The sequence below is a fragment of the Peromyscus eremicus genome, chromosome 9 (genome assembly GCF_949786415.1).
Source record: "Peromyscus eremicus chromosome 9, PerEre_H2_v1, whole genome shotgun sequence".
Taxonomy (NCBI): Eukaryota; Metazoa; Chordata; class Mammalia; order Rodentia; family Cricetidae; genus Peromyscus; species Peromyscus eremicus.
In genome coordinates this window covers 93,178,918-93,193,965 of record NC_081425.1, presented here as the reverse complement: position 1 = coordinate 93,193,965, position 15,048 = coordinate 93,178,918, and the positions used below count along the sequence as shown (strand labels likewise).

The 15,048-nt window shown below is 37.0% G+C and overlaps 1 protein-coding gene across 1 annotated transcript in view; it reads right to left on the bottom strand.

Moving 5' to 3' along the window:
- Wapl (WAPL cohesin release factor) overlaps nt 1–15,048 on the bottom strand; it is a 66,287-nt gene that overhangs the window by 12,032 nt on the left and 39,207 nt on the right. The window contains exons 5-12 of the mRNA XM_059274149.1: nt 13,385–13,480; nt 11,394–11,546; nt 10,999–11,135; nt 10,022–10,133; nt 7,201–7,428; nt 3,304–3,415; nt 2,503–2,600; nt 85–161 (exon numbers count right to left, since the gene is read on the bottom strand). Of these exons, the coding sequence (XP_059130132.1) occupies nt 85–161; nt 2,503–2,600; nt 3,304–3,415; nt 7,201–7,428; nt 10,022–10,133; nt 10,999–11,135; nt 11,394–11,546; nt 13,385–13,480 (1,013 nt within the window). The remainder of the gene's footprint in view (nt 1–84; nt 162–2,502; nt 2,601–3,303; nt 3,416–7,200; nt 7,429–10,021; nt 10,134–10,998; nt 11,136–11,393; nt 11,547–13,384; nt 13,481–15,048) is intronic.

Here is a 15,048-nt window from a genome sequence, read left to right as displayed (position 1 = left end):
AGACAACACATTTTAAGAAGGAACAGAATACAACTTTATTTCCTTAGTTTTAAAAAAGTAATGAGAAGGTTTATAAAAACTTACTTAGCTGATGAAATAATGAGTTGTGAATCTTTATAGGCTATCAAGTAGCTTTGATTCTCTGGATTATGCACTGTTACCTAAAAGGAAAGGATATAAAATGACTGTGACAATCCATAATTTTCATTTATATAAATAATAGCACATTTTACCTGATGCCTTAAAATACAAAAATTAAATAGATCTTACCATCTAAGGATACAACTTCTTTTTTTTTCTTTTTTTTTTTGGGGGGGGTGGGGGGTGGGGGGATCCTTTCCTGAACTCTGTAGACCAGGCTGGCCTTGAACTCACAGAGATCAGCCTGGCTCTGCCTCCCAAGTGCTGGGATTAAAGGCGTGCACCACCACCACCTGGCAGGATACAACTTCTTAAACTTTAGCTGTGACCCACAGAGTTGTAATTAAATGTGAGGCTGCAAAGATTGGCAACACAGAAAATTTCTCAAGTACCAAAAATTAATCCAAGTCAAATGCAGAATGAATCCAAAGTGTTTCTAGAAATGCTCAACCATGGCTCCTTTCATGAATTCACTTGGTTCTAATACACAACATGAACATTTTGCATCATGCCTGTTGTCATGCCACACACCAACAAATGTTTCTTAAAGAGCTAAGAAACAAGTCTGCTTTATGCTACAAATTACAATATACATAAGATTTTCTGGTCTCGAACAGAGTCATTTGCTTAAATATATCAAAATCTTTTAATGGTTTCCTTACTGTATATCAAACTGGTATACCTTTGGATTGTATATGTGTTGGAATGACTGACTTTAAAAATTGTTGTTTTAACAACAACAACAACAACAAAAAAGCCAGGCGGTGGTGGCTCACGCCTTTAATCCCAGCATTCGGGAGGCAGAGGCAGACGGATCTCTATGAGTTCGAGGCTAGCCTGGACTACAGAGTGAGTTCCAGGAAAGGCGCAAAGCTAGACAGAGAAACCCTGTCTCAAAAAAAAAAAACACCACCCAAAATAAATAAATAAATAAAAATTGCTGTTTTAACAGAAGGACATGGTGATACACACCTTTAATCCTAGCACTCAGGAGGCAGAGGCAGGAGGATCTCTGTGGGTCTGAGGCCAGCTTGGTCTATAGAGCAAGTTTTAGGGCAGTCAGAACTACATACAGAGACCCTGTCTCAAAAACACAAACAAACAAAAACAAAATGCTGTTTAAGATTCTGTCTTGGCTTTAATTTTAAAAATTTTTGCACTACGTATCTATTTAATATTGCTAATATTTTGAGGTTCACATTAAATTTCTCCCTCTCTCCTCTCCCTCCCTCCCCCTCCTCTCCCTCCCCCTCCTCTCCCTCCCCCTTTCCTCCCTCTCCCTCTCCCTCTCCCTCTCTCTCTGGTCTCTCTCCATAGCCTTGGCCATCCTGGAACTCATTATGAAGCTCAGATTGACCTTTAGCTCACAGAAATCTGCCTGCCTGCCTCCGCTTCCCAAGTGTTGGGATTAAAGGTGTGCACCACCATACTCAGCCATTTAAAATATTTTAAATAAATAATGTGATACCTAGTTAATAGCACCCTAAAAGAAAGAAGGAACAATTTCAATTTTATATATGCCAAAAGCTCCTCCATGTTTTTAAAAGTACCTAGCCAGGCTGGAGAGATGGCTCAGAGGTTGAGAGCCCCGACTACTCTTCCAGAGGTCCTAAGTTCAATTCCCAGCACCCACATGGTGGCTCACAACCATCTGTAATGAGATCTGGCACCCTCTTCTGTGTACAGAATAAATAAATAAATCTTAAAAAAAAAAAAAAAGTACCTAGCCAAAATACTTAATTAGTAATTATACATTCTAAAATTCACTGGCAGTAAAATTATAGCCTACATTGAACTAGGCTGTCATTCATAACCACCAAAGAACAAAATATACTCATTGTCACCCAACAGTATTATTTTCGGAAGTCAAATATTTTCAGTTGTGCTCACTATCTGACTCAAAAGCTAAATAAACAAAAACATATTAACTAAAACAAAAACAAGGCTGTGTCTGCTATTTTCTACAAATAAGTTAGTATAGTTACCGGAAACAGAATTCTGTATTAAGAAAACTATAAAGTCAGGTACATATAAACAAACCTGTATGCACCTTTCATTTGAAGCAATAATGCACAAATAGAGGTTTTGAGACAGGTTTTTATCTATGTAGCTCATGCTGGCCTTTAACTCATAATCCTTCCTTCCGAGTCTCCCAATTTTAGGAGCACAGCGTGTATCACCATGTCCAGCAACACAACACATCCTTAAAATGGTAAGATGCTCACTTACTGACAAATGGTTGTGAAAAGAACCCTTTCAGAGCAACAAAGGTAAAACTCCCTGGTATAAAAAACATCAGGTGGTTATAAGCATATACAATCACAACTAGATATAATTCCCTCATGAAGTTCCCATACTTACACTCTCTAAAACTCGTAAACATCTCTCTGCTCCCCATAAAGAGGCTACTAGTTTCTCTTCATCCTCATCTCTACTTAAATGATCCACGCACTCTTTTACTAGGCAAAAAGAAATGGACAAAAGTTAGTATATAAAACTTCAATAATTATTCCTTAGCTAACACCAAAAGTCACCCACACACATGCTACGAATATGCTGAAATGTGAACATCATTTTATGGTCAATACTAAGTGCAGTGGTTTGAATGAGAATGGCTCCCATAGGCTCAACTATTGGGATGCTTGGTCAATAGTTGTTTAGAAGAATTAGGAGGTTTGCGCTTGTCAGAGGAGGCCTATATGTGCTTTGAGGTTTCAAAATACTCAGGCCATTCCCAGTTAGTTCCTCTCTCCTTGCTCGTCTAAACTCAGTGCTTATATGTCAAGATGTGAACTCTAGCTACTGCTCTGGCACCACATCTGTCTGTCCATGCTCCCTGCCATGATGGTCATGGATTGCCTCTCTGAAACTGTAAGCCCTCCATGCTCCCTGCCATGATGCTCACTCTCTGAACTGTAAGCCCTCAATACACTTCTTCTGTAAGTTGCCTTGGTCACTGTGTCACTTTTTTGTTGTTGTTTTCATGAGACAAGGTTTCTCCTGTGTAGCCCTGGCTGTCCTAGAACTAGCTCTGTAGACCAGGCTAGTCTTAAACTCAGAGATCCGCCTGCCTCTGCCTCCCAAGTGTTGGGACTAAACGTGTGTGTGTGTGTGTGTGTGTGTGTGTGTGTGTGTGTGTGTGTGTGTGTGTTGTATACAAACCTTTATCTACAATATGATCCAGACCACCCAGAAGCCGGAGCTCTTCTTTAAACCAATCTCCTGCTCGTTTGGAAGTAAGGGACAGCAATGTCTCCATAGCTAAATGACCAGTCTAAAAATTAGAAATACCATTAATGAATATTGAGGTGCAGAATTTTTTTTTTCTTTTCTTTTTTTTTTTATTTTAAAAAACAGGGTTTCTTCTCCATGGAACTCTGGCTGTCCCAGAACTCAGAGATTTGCCTGCCCATGCCTTCCATGTGCTGGGATTAAAGGTATGTGCCATTACCTCCTGGCTAGAATAATTCTGAAACATTAATTTTAGGAGTTTGTCTTTAAATATATTGGATTAACCTACCAAAAAGAATGTAACGAGATACATTTCAAGGAGGCAAGTATGGGAATGTCAGTGGCCCTAAATGTTCAAATTCAGTGGTCACTAATTTAAACAGCCTGAAGGTACAAAGTAGTAACACTTCAGTTTCTATTTTTTCTGAATACAGTAAACACAAGCATTTTTCCACACACTTATCAGTGAAACACATTTTTTTCTTCAAGTTCTCTGCTCATTACTTTTTACTTTCCTACAAAGTTGTCTTAAACTTTGTACTATAGGATTATTTAGCAGCAAGAAGATTCCTTGTAGTCACAACAATATACATCCAGAACCACCACTAGATGGTGCACAAATAAGAACCACATTTACAACTAACTAGGTTAGCATTTTTCTTCATGAATCTATGGATTTAAAGCCTAAAGCCACTTCCCAACAGAGTAATCTAGTTGTCTGTATAATACAGTTTAGCCTAAGAGAAGGAACTCATTTAGTTATTGTTCAGCCTGCTAACCCCTGCAATGTACCAATGAACTACTCATTTTAAAAAAGGGGGGTAGTTGGCGGAATAATTAGCGAAGACTGGAAAGACGTTTCTGTCCAACCCCTAACCACTTACACACTTCAAAAAGGAAATTTTTTACCTTGGTATGTATTACATTTGAAACTGAATATACATTACACAAAATAAAACAAGTTTTACCAATGAGAATCTCAGTATTAAAAAATTAAGAAGGATCTAAATTATTTTAATAAGTTCTTCGGAAACAAAGACAAATTTTGCTAGGGTAAATAGAGAATTAGAATCCAATACAAGAAAATTAATGAACTGGGTTCATTTCTCATTCTAGGTCCTGCAAAGAGTAATTTAATGACCAAATTTATCAGCTCATGAGTCTTAACAGCAAAGCTGAGGCCTAATGTTGTATCTTTAAGAAGACTATAAAAATTTTATATTAGTAAAAACTCTGTGTTTTAGACTATATTTATCATATCATAAGCTACCATTCAAAAACAGCCTATTTTAAGCATTTTTATTTGAAAACTAAAATAATTCTCTAAAGCAAAATCACTAATAAGACTATTCTGTTAACTGTTAACATTCAGTTATCCATTGTTTAAAACTCTATACTATTATTATCTTCATGTCTTACCAACAGAACAAATATATTCAAAAGAAGTTAAAGTATTTTTTAATTTTTTTTGGGTGGGGGAGGGGAGACAGGGTTTCTCTGTGTTGCCCTTGCTGTCCTGGAACCTGCTTTGTAGACCAGGCTCGCTTTGAACTCAGAGATCTGATTGCCTCTGCCACCCAAGTGCTGAGATTAAAAGTGTGTACTACCACATCTGGCTATAAATATTATTAAAAAAACAGAATTGAAAAACTTTAAAATAGCCAGGCAGAGGTGGCGCACGCCTTTAATACCAGCACTCAGGAGGCAGAGACAGGTGAATCTCTGTGAGTTTGAGGCCAGCCTGGTCTAGAGAAGGAGCTCCAGGACAATCAGGGCAGTGGTTACACATAGAAACCCTGTCACAAAACAACAAAACAAAACAAAACAAACAAAAAACTTTAAAATATACAAAAACATCATACAACAAAAATAAGCCACACCCAAATATAACAAAACCAATGTGTACAGCTATTCTTTAAACAAAGCAACTTCTAAGCCTACTGTACAATTTAGAAACAACCATATTTAACAACAGCTGACAATGAACTGAAGGAGAAGCACCCTAACACAGTCCTGTGCTCTGGCTTCAACTACATAAGTAAATTATTTAATAAACAGTCACAGTATGTTTCATGCTGATAGTTACTTATCCTAACAAATTTAACAAAAGAAGTCAAATTCATTTTTAAAAAATTATCATTCAACAGCAAATATTTCAAACTCTAATGCTGAATACGAGTAACAAAAAAGATGTATTTATTCAATTATACAGCAAATAAAAATTATAGGTTCAATTTCATTTTTAAGCGTTAAAAATTAACCTTTCCTTTATGGATGACTAAAATTCCACATTGTTATATAGACCACATTTTTATTTATTCATCTGTTCCTGGAGATCTAGGTTAGGTCCATTTCTTAGCTATCATCAACAGTGCAGCAATAAACAGACATGCAAGTATTTCTGTGGTTGGCTGAGAGTGGTAACTGAGTTACTGGACAGGGGAGAACTCTGGGAAAGATGTCCCAATAAAAACAAAGAATGGAAGAAAATACCACAATGAAACCTACACTTTGAGTGTAAATTTAATAATTATTTTTAAAAATTAGATGCAAAAATGCTGAGTGAATGAAAATTACTAGTTTTAAATGTAGTATAATACTGCCCCACTCTCAAATCAACCCAAAGGTATTACACAGACTGTGGTGATTTTCCTGTTCTAGAAAGTAGAGAACACATTTGAGTTTTGAACCTGACATGTGCTTAAAGCTGGCTGGCTTTGCTCCCATTTACTATCTTTTTCAGAATCCACAAACCCCTTGGTAAGTCTAGTATAATTCAATAGTGACAGCCTTCAGTTACTGTGACTAGCATAACAGTCTGTAAACTTTTGTGGCAAACGTTGCAGTCCTCTCAGTTAAGCAGGCAATAGAAAAAAGTTTTAGCTTACAAAATCAAGTTATACAACAATAATCTTTTCTCCTCTCCTCAAAACCATGGGTCAATTATCTTACTAGCCTTGTAACCATTAGACTATCATCATCTGTTGGGGGAACTGTGCTCAGAATAAAGGTAAACACCTGCCATAATCCTACAATGAATAGGGACATTGCTCCAAAAAGGGCAAGTGACTAGGAATTTCTCCTTTTAGCTTCCAGATACCCTGAGATAGTTTAGAATAAGCAAATGCTTGCTTACAAATCCTGATTTCTGAAATGGAGAAAAATAAAAATCCCAGTTGCTAACAGCTTAACTGCAGAGGGAAGGAAGGAAAAGAAAAAGCTTAAGCAAAATGTAACAAGAAAAACAGCTGTTTACTAGCAAAACCCAAACCAGGAAAGGCTCAAATACAGTTTACTGATTTCAGGAGTATGCTCGCTAATGTTATATCAACTTGACACAAGCTAAAGTTATCTGAAAGGAGGGAATCTCAGTTGAGAAAAGATCTGGCTGTAGGGCATTTTCTTAATTAGTGACTGATGGGGGAAGGCCCAGTCCACTGTGGTAGTCCTGGGTTCTCTAAGAAAGCAGGCCGAGGAAGCCATAAGAAGCAAGCCAGTAAGCATCATTCCTCCATGGCCTCTGTAGCAGCTCCTGCTTCCAGGTTCCTGCCCTGACTTCCCTCAGGATGGACTATTACCTGGAAGTGTAAGCTGAAATAAACCCTTTCCTCCCCAAGTTGCTTTGGTCATAGAGTTTCATCACAGCAACAGTAACCCAAACTAGGACAGGAAATGATGTTCAGAGCTAAATCTTACTAGAAAATTGTCAATGAAGGCTGTAAACAAGGCTAATTAATAAAGGTAAAATGATTTGTCAAAAGCTACATAGTCACTGTGACTAATCAGACTTCTAGTAATCTTCATTTGTTATAGAAGGAAACAACCCACCGTTATATTTTCTAGATCAAGATGTTTATTGTGCACAGTTTCACAGAGTCTTCGGATTTTTTCTTTGATCTTGTTCATGTCTTTTTCATTCAGTAGCTTAGCTGAAGAAACATCTTGTTCCAGTTCCAAAAGTCGAATCATGAGATCTAGGCTGGCCCTATCAAGATCCATGTTCAAACGATCTCTACTCAATATGTACATGAGAGCAGCTGTACAGAGGGACAGATTCTTCAACAGATCCCAAAAGAGAAATATTCATGAAAGCAATTACTAACAACTTTAGAAAACATTTATAAGTTAAAATATCTAAATTTCCTACTGCTGGTTTGTTGGGAGACCCTAAAAATGCTTGATTCACTGTTCTTCCAAAATATCCTAGGAAAATATATCTATTTGATCAATAAAACCCTGATTAAAAATTGTTTTTTTCCAGCTGGGCAGTGGTGGCACACACCTTTGATCCAACGTGAGAGGCAGAGGCAGGTGGTTCTATGAGTTCAAGGCCAGCCTGGACTACAAATCGAGTTCTAGGCCAGCCAGGACTGTTACACAGAGAAACCCTGTCTCAAAAAAACAAAAAGAGAAAAAGAAAAAAAAAGTTGTTTTTTCCTCTCCATCATCCTTCTCTAATGAATGTTCAACTAGAATATAAAGTTAACTACCTATTTCTTTGAACACTTTTCCTAAATGAGGAGTTTATAGAATGTTTTATGTATTATACAGTATTTTTACAATATACCTTTAATGTTCTTTCCAACATAAAGATATGCCAATTTTTGGTTTAAAAATAGTAACATAAATATGTTTATAATTTGTATCAAAACACATTCTCCCTCTGTAGAGTACAGACAACTGAGCTTCCATCAGTATACAAGGGACTGAAATAAATTTAACTAGGGGGCTGAAGAGATGACTCAGCAGTTAAGAGCAAGCACTAGTTGTTCTCCCAGCGTATCTGGGCTCTATTCCCAACATCCATATGGTAGCTCACTACTGTCTGTAACTATAGTTCTAGGGGATCCAATGCCATCTTCTGGCCTCTGCCAGCACCAGGCACACACCTGGTGCACAGACGAACAAGTAAGCAAAACACTCAAAAATTAATAATTAAACAAATTAGGTTTTTTCTGAGACAGGGTTTCTCTGTGTACCCTTGGCTGTCCTGGAACTTACTCTGTAGACCAGGCTGGCCTAGAACGCAGAGATCCGCCTGCCTCTGCATCTCTGGGATTAAAGGTGTGTAGTGTCACCGCTGCCGCCAGGCTAAGAAAATACTGTTTTATAGGAAACAAATGTAACTGGATTAATTTCTTTTTAAAATGTTGTAATCCAGCAACTTCTTTTTTATTTTTTAAAAGATACAGTCTCATTATGTAGTCCTAGTTGGCCTGGAACTCACTATGGAGACCAAGCTAGCCTGGAGACCCACTTCCCTTTGCCTCCTGAGTGCAGGAGCCAAACACAAGCACCACTGAGCCTGACAACTCTGTCAGTTTGTTGGGTTTTTGGCTTTGTTTTTTGAGACATGGTCTCACCAAGTATCCTTGGAACTCACTACGTAGACCAGGTAGATCAGGGTAGCCTTGAACATATAGGGATAAGCCTGATTCTGCCTCCTGAGTGCTAGGATTAAAGGCGTGCACCAGTCTTGTTTTATTTTTTTGATAGGATCTCATGTAACCCAGGCAGGCCCTGAACTCATTATATAGTTGAGGATAATGAACTTTTGGTCCTCCTGTCTCTCCTTCCCTAAATGCCAGGAGTACAGGCCTGTATAATATCTGGTTTATGCAGTGCTAAGGATCAGACCCAGGGCCTCGTGCTTGCTAAGCAAGCATGCTAGCAACTGAGCTACATTCCTAGCCCCGAGTAACTGTTTTTAATAAAGCATTAACAAAATGTGCTCTTAAAATACTCAAGGTGGTATGTTTTAGAATAATGTTAACTGAGTCAGCCTTTGGTAGACAAATACCCTTAAGAATGTAAGGGTGGAAACCAAACTCAGATCCTTTACTACTGTACTGAGCCATCTCTTTAGTTCCCTTGATTGATTAAATGTTTACAAAGCATTTTTAAAAATTAGGATGCCACAATAAAGACCTGAGGGACCCACTAAGGAAAGACTGTCTTAAGGCTATGTGAAATCTAACTGGGTGATGAAGCAAACTATGCATTTCTTGTCTTTCTGTCCTTGTTATTCTTTGCTGAGTACAACCTGGGTACAGAGGAATGCTCACACACTTTAACTACATGACTTTGGGTTTTAGAAGAATCAGTATTAATTTTGTGTCACTCAATTTGTAATTTCCTTCCACACAAGGCCACCTCAGTATCTTCCTGTTCAGTTTGGCAGTGACTATTCTCCCTAACTCTGGTTAGGTAACCTTTATTAGTTATTCCTTTTCACAATGCAGCTATTTTCCAGCTCCAACAATGAACCAAATATTTTAAAATCATAGCCATATTTCAAAACCCTTTTCATGCCATTAATATCAAACAATATTAAAAGATTCTTCTAAATAGAGGAAATAATCTTACATTATAAAATATTCAGTATAGTATGCTAACTGACAAATGAGTAAGATTTTAATAATATAAACTTTTATATTATAAATATAACAAAAATTTTTCTTAAGAAAAATGTCTCCAGAAAACATGATTTATGAAGCAAAAATGTAGTTATCATCTCTACTTATCAAGCAAATAAAATAAACTCAACCTTTAATTCATTTATATGAATATCCAATGAAGGTATTTTCTGATATAGTCAAAGACTACAATTTTTCAGTAATACCTCTCAACCTCAGAAACTTAAAAATACCTGATGGTGCTGAGAATCATCCAAGGTTTTAAAGACCATTGCGACCATCCCATGTGCTCTCAGGTGCATTCGAAAACTGGGCATGGCACATTTAGTAGCCAAGCTAATAACACTAGAAGGAAACAGATTATGTTAGGACAGCTAAAAATTGCTAGGACATTAGCTGTAGTTTGCGTAATTCCAAACAAGCAAATGAGAAAGAAGCAGAAGGCTTAAAGTACTGACAACACAAAGATAAAAACCATGGGCAAACCACAATTTTCAAACATGTACCAAGGCTTTGAGTGTGACTGGGCACACACTACATTTATAAAAATGAATAGCATGATGTCTGTAGTGTATTCCTAAAGTCACTACAACCATTAAAATCATAAAATTCTAGTTATCTTTCATAATGCTGCTATTATATGAAAACTAGAAGTGGTTATATTTGACTGGATATACTCCAACTCACTATAAATAATATGACCAAGTCTAGGTATTCAATCTATTACCACATGGTATGTAAAAGATGACCCATGTCTCTGCTCAAATCAATTTAATCACTTGATGTCTGTAATTTTGAGATAATTGGGGGGGAAAAAAAAAAAAAAACACCCTCACGCTGGACAATGGTGGCCCACACCTTTAATCCCAGCACTCAAGAGGCATAGGCAGGCGGATCTGTGAGTTCGAGGCCAGCCTGGTCTACAGAGTCAGTTCCAGGACAGCCAGGGCTGTTATACAGAGAAACCCTGTCTCAAACAAAAAACAAAAAACAAAAAACACCTTCAGATTCCTTAGTATACTATTTATTCTTTTAGCATCTGGAAACTGAAGCCTCTACTATAAAAAAAAGGGAAATATTTAACATATTACTGATTATCAACACAAAATTTTTTAAATTAGCTTTACTAACAAATTTAAAGCTATCTAATTGAAAAAACTTTAATGACATAGCATGCACAACATTATAAAATGTAAAATTAAGATCTTACCTAAGGCAACGTGTGTTTAGAGGCTGAGTACTCTTTAAGCCACTTAACAAGTATTCAATGTCATCAGTGAACTCTTGATTTTCACCAAATTCCACCACATCATTGAAGTGCTTCACGTGCTGAACAACAGTATATAACTGCCAAGAAAAAAATAAGCCCACCTCTTTCGTAACTAAGAACTAGCATATCTAAATCACTATACTTAATAAAAAGCCTATACAATCATTCATTAGATGTCAACAAAATGTTCTTAAATCACTAGTACTAGTAGGACAAGGTACGTCTGTGGTTCAAACATGTGGCTATCGGTGTAGTGATAGTTGTTCAAGACAGAAGGCTAAATGTCACACACAGAAACCTATCCACGTGCAGTAAAACTGTATATGGCCGCTTACTTCTTTGTCTTCTTTTCTGCATTTCAGTGCAGTAACTATATCTTGGTAGGGCTGAGTAGGTATTGTCACAGTTTTTATCACTTTGAGTGGTGGTGCAGGAGCCTTAAAAACTCCATCATCTTTTTGATTTGGTTCCTTTGAAGACAGCCTCACCTATTAATAAAGGTATTAAATTAGTTGTTCTAAGCAAATATTTTAAAAGGTAACATCTCGTCTATGTGACAAATTTAGCTTTTAAAAAGTAAATGAAGTTTTTTGGTTTTTTTTTGAAGGGAGAAGAGGGAGGCTGCTGAAAGGTCCTAAGAGATAATTCAAATTCCATGCACTACTAAGATTTAAATGTTTCAAACACAAAAGAACCACTTGAGAAATACTTTTAGCTTTTTAAACGTCACATTTCATATCATTTGTTTGCTTTCAGGACTGTTAAGAGAATAAAGAACCACAATTGCATGCATGAGTAGCATTGATAAGCAGTTAGATGGGGCTTCAGAAAAACTACAGCAAAAGCATCATAAAAGCATAGGAAGCTAAAAGCAATAAAGAATAAAAATACTAAGTTGTAACAAGAACAAAGCATGTTTCAGCATCACAAATAATTACCAGCATATATGACAGGGACATCAAAATCAATTTAAAGGAAACCCCTATACTATAGTTCTATTCTTGGAACTGAGGATGAGCAGTTGTCTATGCATGAGGCCCTTGACTTCACTCCACCCCCAAATTTTTGTTAATGTTGTAACAACTCATTCCTTTGTAGCTTCACTATTAAAATACTCTTACACATAAAATAAAAATAAAATAATTACTGAAAAGACAGAGGCACCAAACTTTAAATGATTCTCCTACCTCATCCTTCCAAGTGCTGTGATTACAGGTATGGACCATCATGCCTAGCTCTATTGTAAGTTCTGAGATCACCAGGCTGGGGAGAATGCTCAGCTGGTAAAGTGCCTGCCATGCAAGCATGAGGACCTGAGTCTGGATCCTCAGCATATATACATAAAAATAAATAAAAAAATAACTGGGCACAGTAGTAAAGCAAAAACAACACATCCTTGAAGCTCATTAGTCGAGCTGAACTAGCCAAATTCAATGAGACTCATTCTCAAAATGAGGCAGAGAGGGCCAATGAGAGTGCTGAGCAAGTAAAGGTGCTTGCCAAGCAAGCCTGACAACCTGAGCTTGAGCCCCAGAACCCACATGACGGGAAAAAAAAAAACTATTCTTTTTTTTTTTGCATTGATGTTTTGCCTACACGTATGTTTGTGTAAAGGTGTCAGATCTTGGAGTTACAGACAGCTGTTAGCTGCCATGTAGGTCCTGGGAATTGAACCTGGGTCCTCTAGAAGAGCAGTCAGTGCTCTTAACTGCTGAGCCATCTCTCCAGCCGAAGAAATTACTCTTTTTTTTTTTTTTTTTTTTTTTTTTTTTTTTTTTTTTTTTTTTTTTTTTTTTGGTTTTTCGAGACAGGGTTTCTCTGTGTAGCTTTGCGCCTCTCCTGGAACTCACTTGGTAGCCCAGGCTGGCCTCGAACTCACAGAAATCCGCCTGCCTCTGCCTCCCGAGTGCTGGGATTAAAGGCGTGCGCCACCACCGCCCGGCAGAAATTACTCTTAAAAGTTGTCCTCTATTGTGTACACACACAGCTGCACACACACCCACACAAATACATACATAATACCACACTCACAAAGAATCAATACAAATACTTTATATTATATAAGGAATAATTTTTCTTAAACCCTAAATATTATAAATTCTATGAAATGTGAATCATGATTAAATGCTCTGGTTTAGTCTTTTGTTGTTGTTTTGTTTCTGAAATAGAGTCTCAGTATGAAGTCCAGGTTGGCCTTGAACTCCGACAAAGTTTTAATTTGCAAAGCTTTTTAATTATAACCTTGAAAGAATAAAAATTAAGATAGTACCGATCTAGATTAACTTATAAATTATTTTAAGAGAGGAAAAATAAAACGTTTACTTACTGTGACATTCTGAGGTTTTACTACTGGTGGTCCAGGCAGTTCTTCTGAGTCTGGATGGTTCCAATGCCTGGCATTATATACAGCTTTTGTAGGTGACTAGTGAAATGAGAAAAAGATCAACTGCTTCCATCTCATTTTGTATCCCTTACAAAAAGGTGTCATTTATACAGAATAACTGAAATGCATAAACATACATCTTAGACAAAAAAAAGAGGCTTTTGCTAGCCTAAGTCAGATGGAATCACTTTGGTATTTAGCACAGAATTGGCAATTGCTCTTCTGTGCAACTAATCAACCAGGAAGAAAGCACTTGAAACTGCTAACAAGCACATAAATTATATAGCAGTTGTCTAAAAGGAACATAAAGAACAGAGAGCTAGTTTATGTTTCAGCTATTCCATGCACATGTGTGTGACCCAGAAAATCTGATTGGGTCATTCCATGAGTTCATAAATTACTTTGATATAATAATGAGTAATCACTTAATGCAAATCTACTCCCTAAAAGTAATGGGAATGGGAAATTTTGCATCAGAAACTGTTTTCTGTATAAAGTACTTTATTGGGGATGAAGAAATAGTTCACTTAGTACAAGTTCTAGCAGTACCAGGATGACAGCTGGAGTGGTCTCTGGAACCCACACATAGAGCTGCATGTAGCAAGCAAGCATCTGGAGTCCTAGCACTTCTACAATCAGAAGAATTGCCCAGAAGCTTGAGAACCAGCTAGCCTAGAGTATGTGGCATAACAGTAGCAGGAGCAAGATCTGGTTCAACAAGGTAGAAAGCAAGAACCAACTCCTAAAAGTTGTCCCTATGACCTCCACATAACATATCTTTGTATGTATGTGCCTACACTCTCTCACATATTCACACACAGAAGATAGGTAAATGAGTATTTTTTAAAGTAAATGTTTTGAAAGTCTAGTATTTAATATATTTAATTTAACATGTTCATTAGCACAACCTTATTCCTCATACTAGTCATTCTTGCTTCATAATTCTCTAACAATGGGAACCAAGCAGTTTGTGAGAGGCGGAAAGAAGTTCCATACTCATTTAAGTGAAGCTGCTGGAGCCAAATGTACACCATATATTGAAACTTGTTGAAATGTTACAAAGGTAGCTGTGTACTACCTCACAAGACACAACAGTCTCAAGAAGTTCAGTGTACTAGCAATTGGGAATTCTGTAGCAAAAATACAAAAACATTAAATGTTCATAAAGATATAAATTGTCTTGAATACAGGCTGTTTGTCCTGCTAAATCATTTATTTAAAATGAGAAAAGTCTCGGGGTTGGGGATTTAGCTCAGTGGTAGAATCCAGCACTCAGCCCTGGATTCGGTCCTCAGCTGGGGGGGGGGGGGGAGTAATTTTTAACATTCTGAAATTCAGAACCACAAACAATGAAACCTGTAAATTCAAACCCATAAGATTAAATTTGTATAGAAGGAATAAAACCTTTATTTACAAAAGGAAACTGATTAAATGATTAAACAAAGAATGACAAGCCAAACATACCATTTTACCTTCAAAGAAAACCTGATACTGAATTTTGTCATTTTAAACCTCAAATCTCTGATCTGACTAATGATTCTGTTTATGACTGCAATTTTTCTACGTTTTAGTGCAACACACACAAAATAAAGAGCATTTGTACAAAA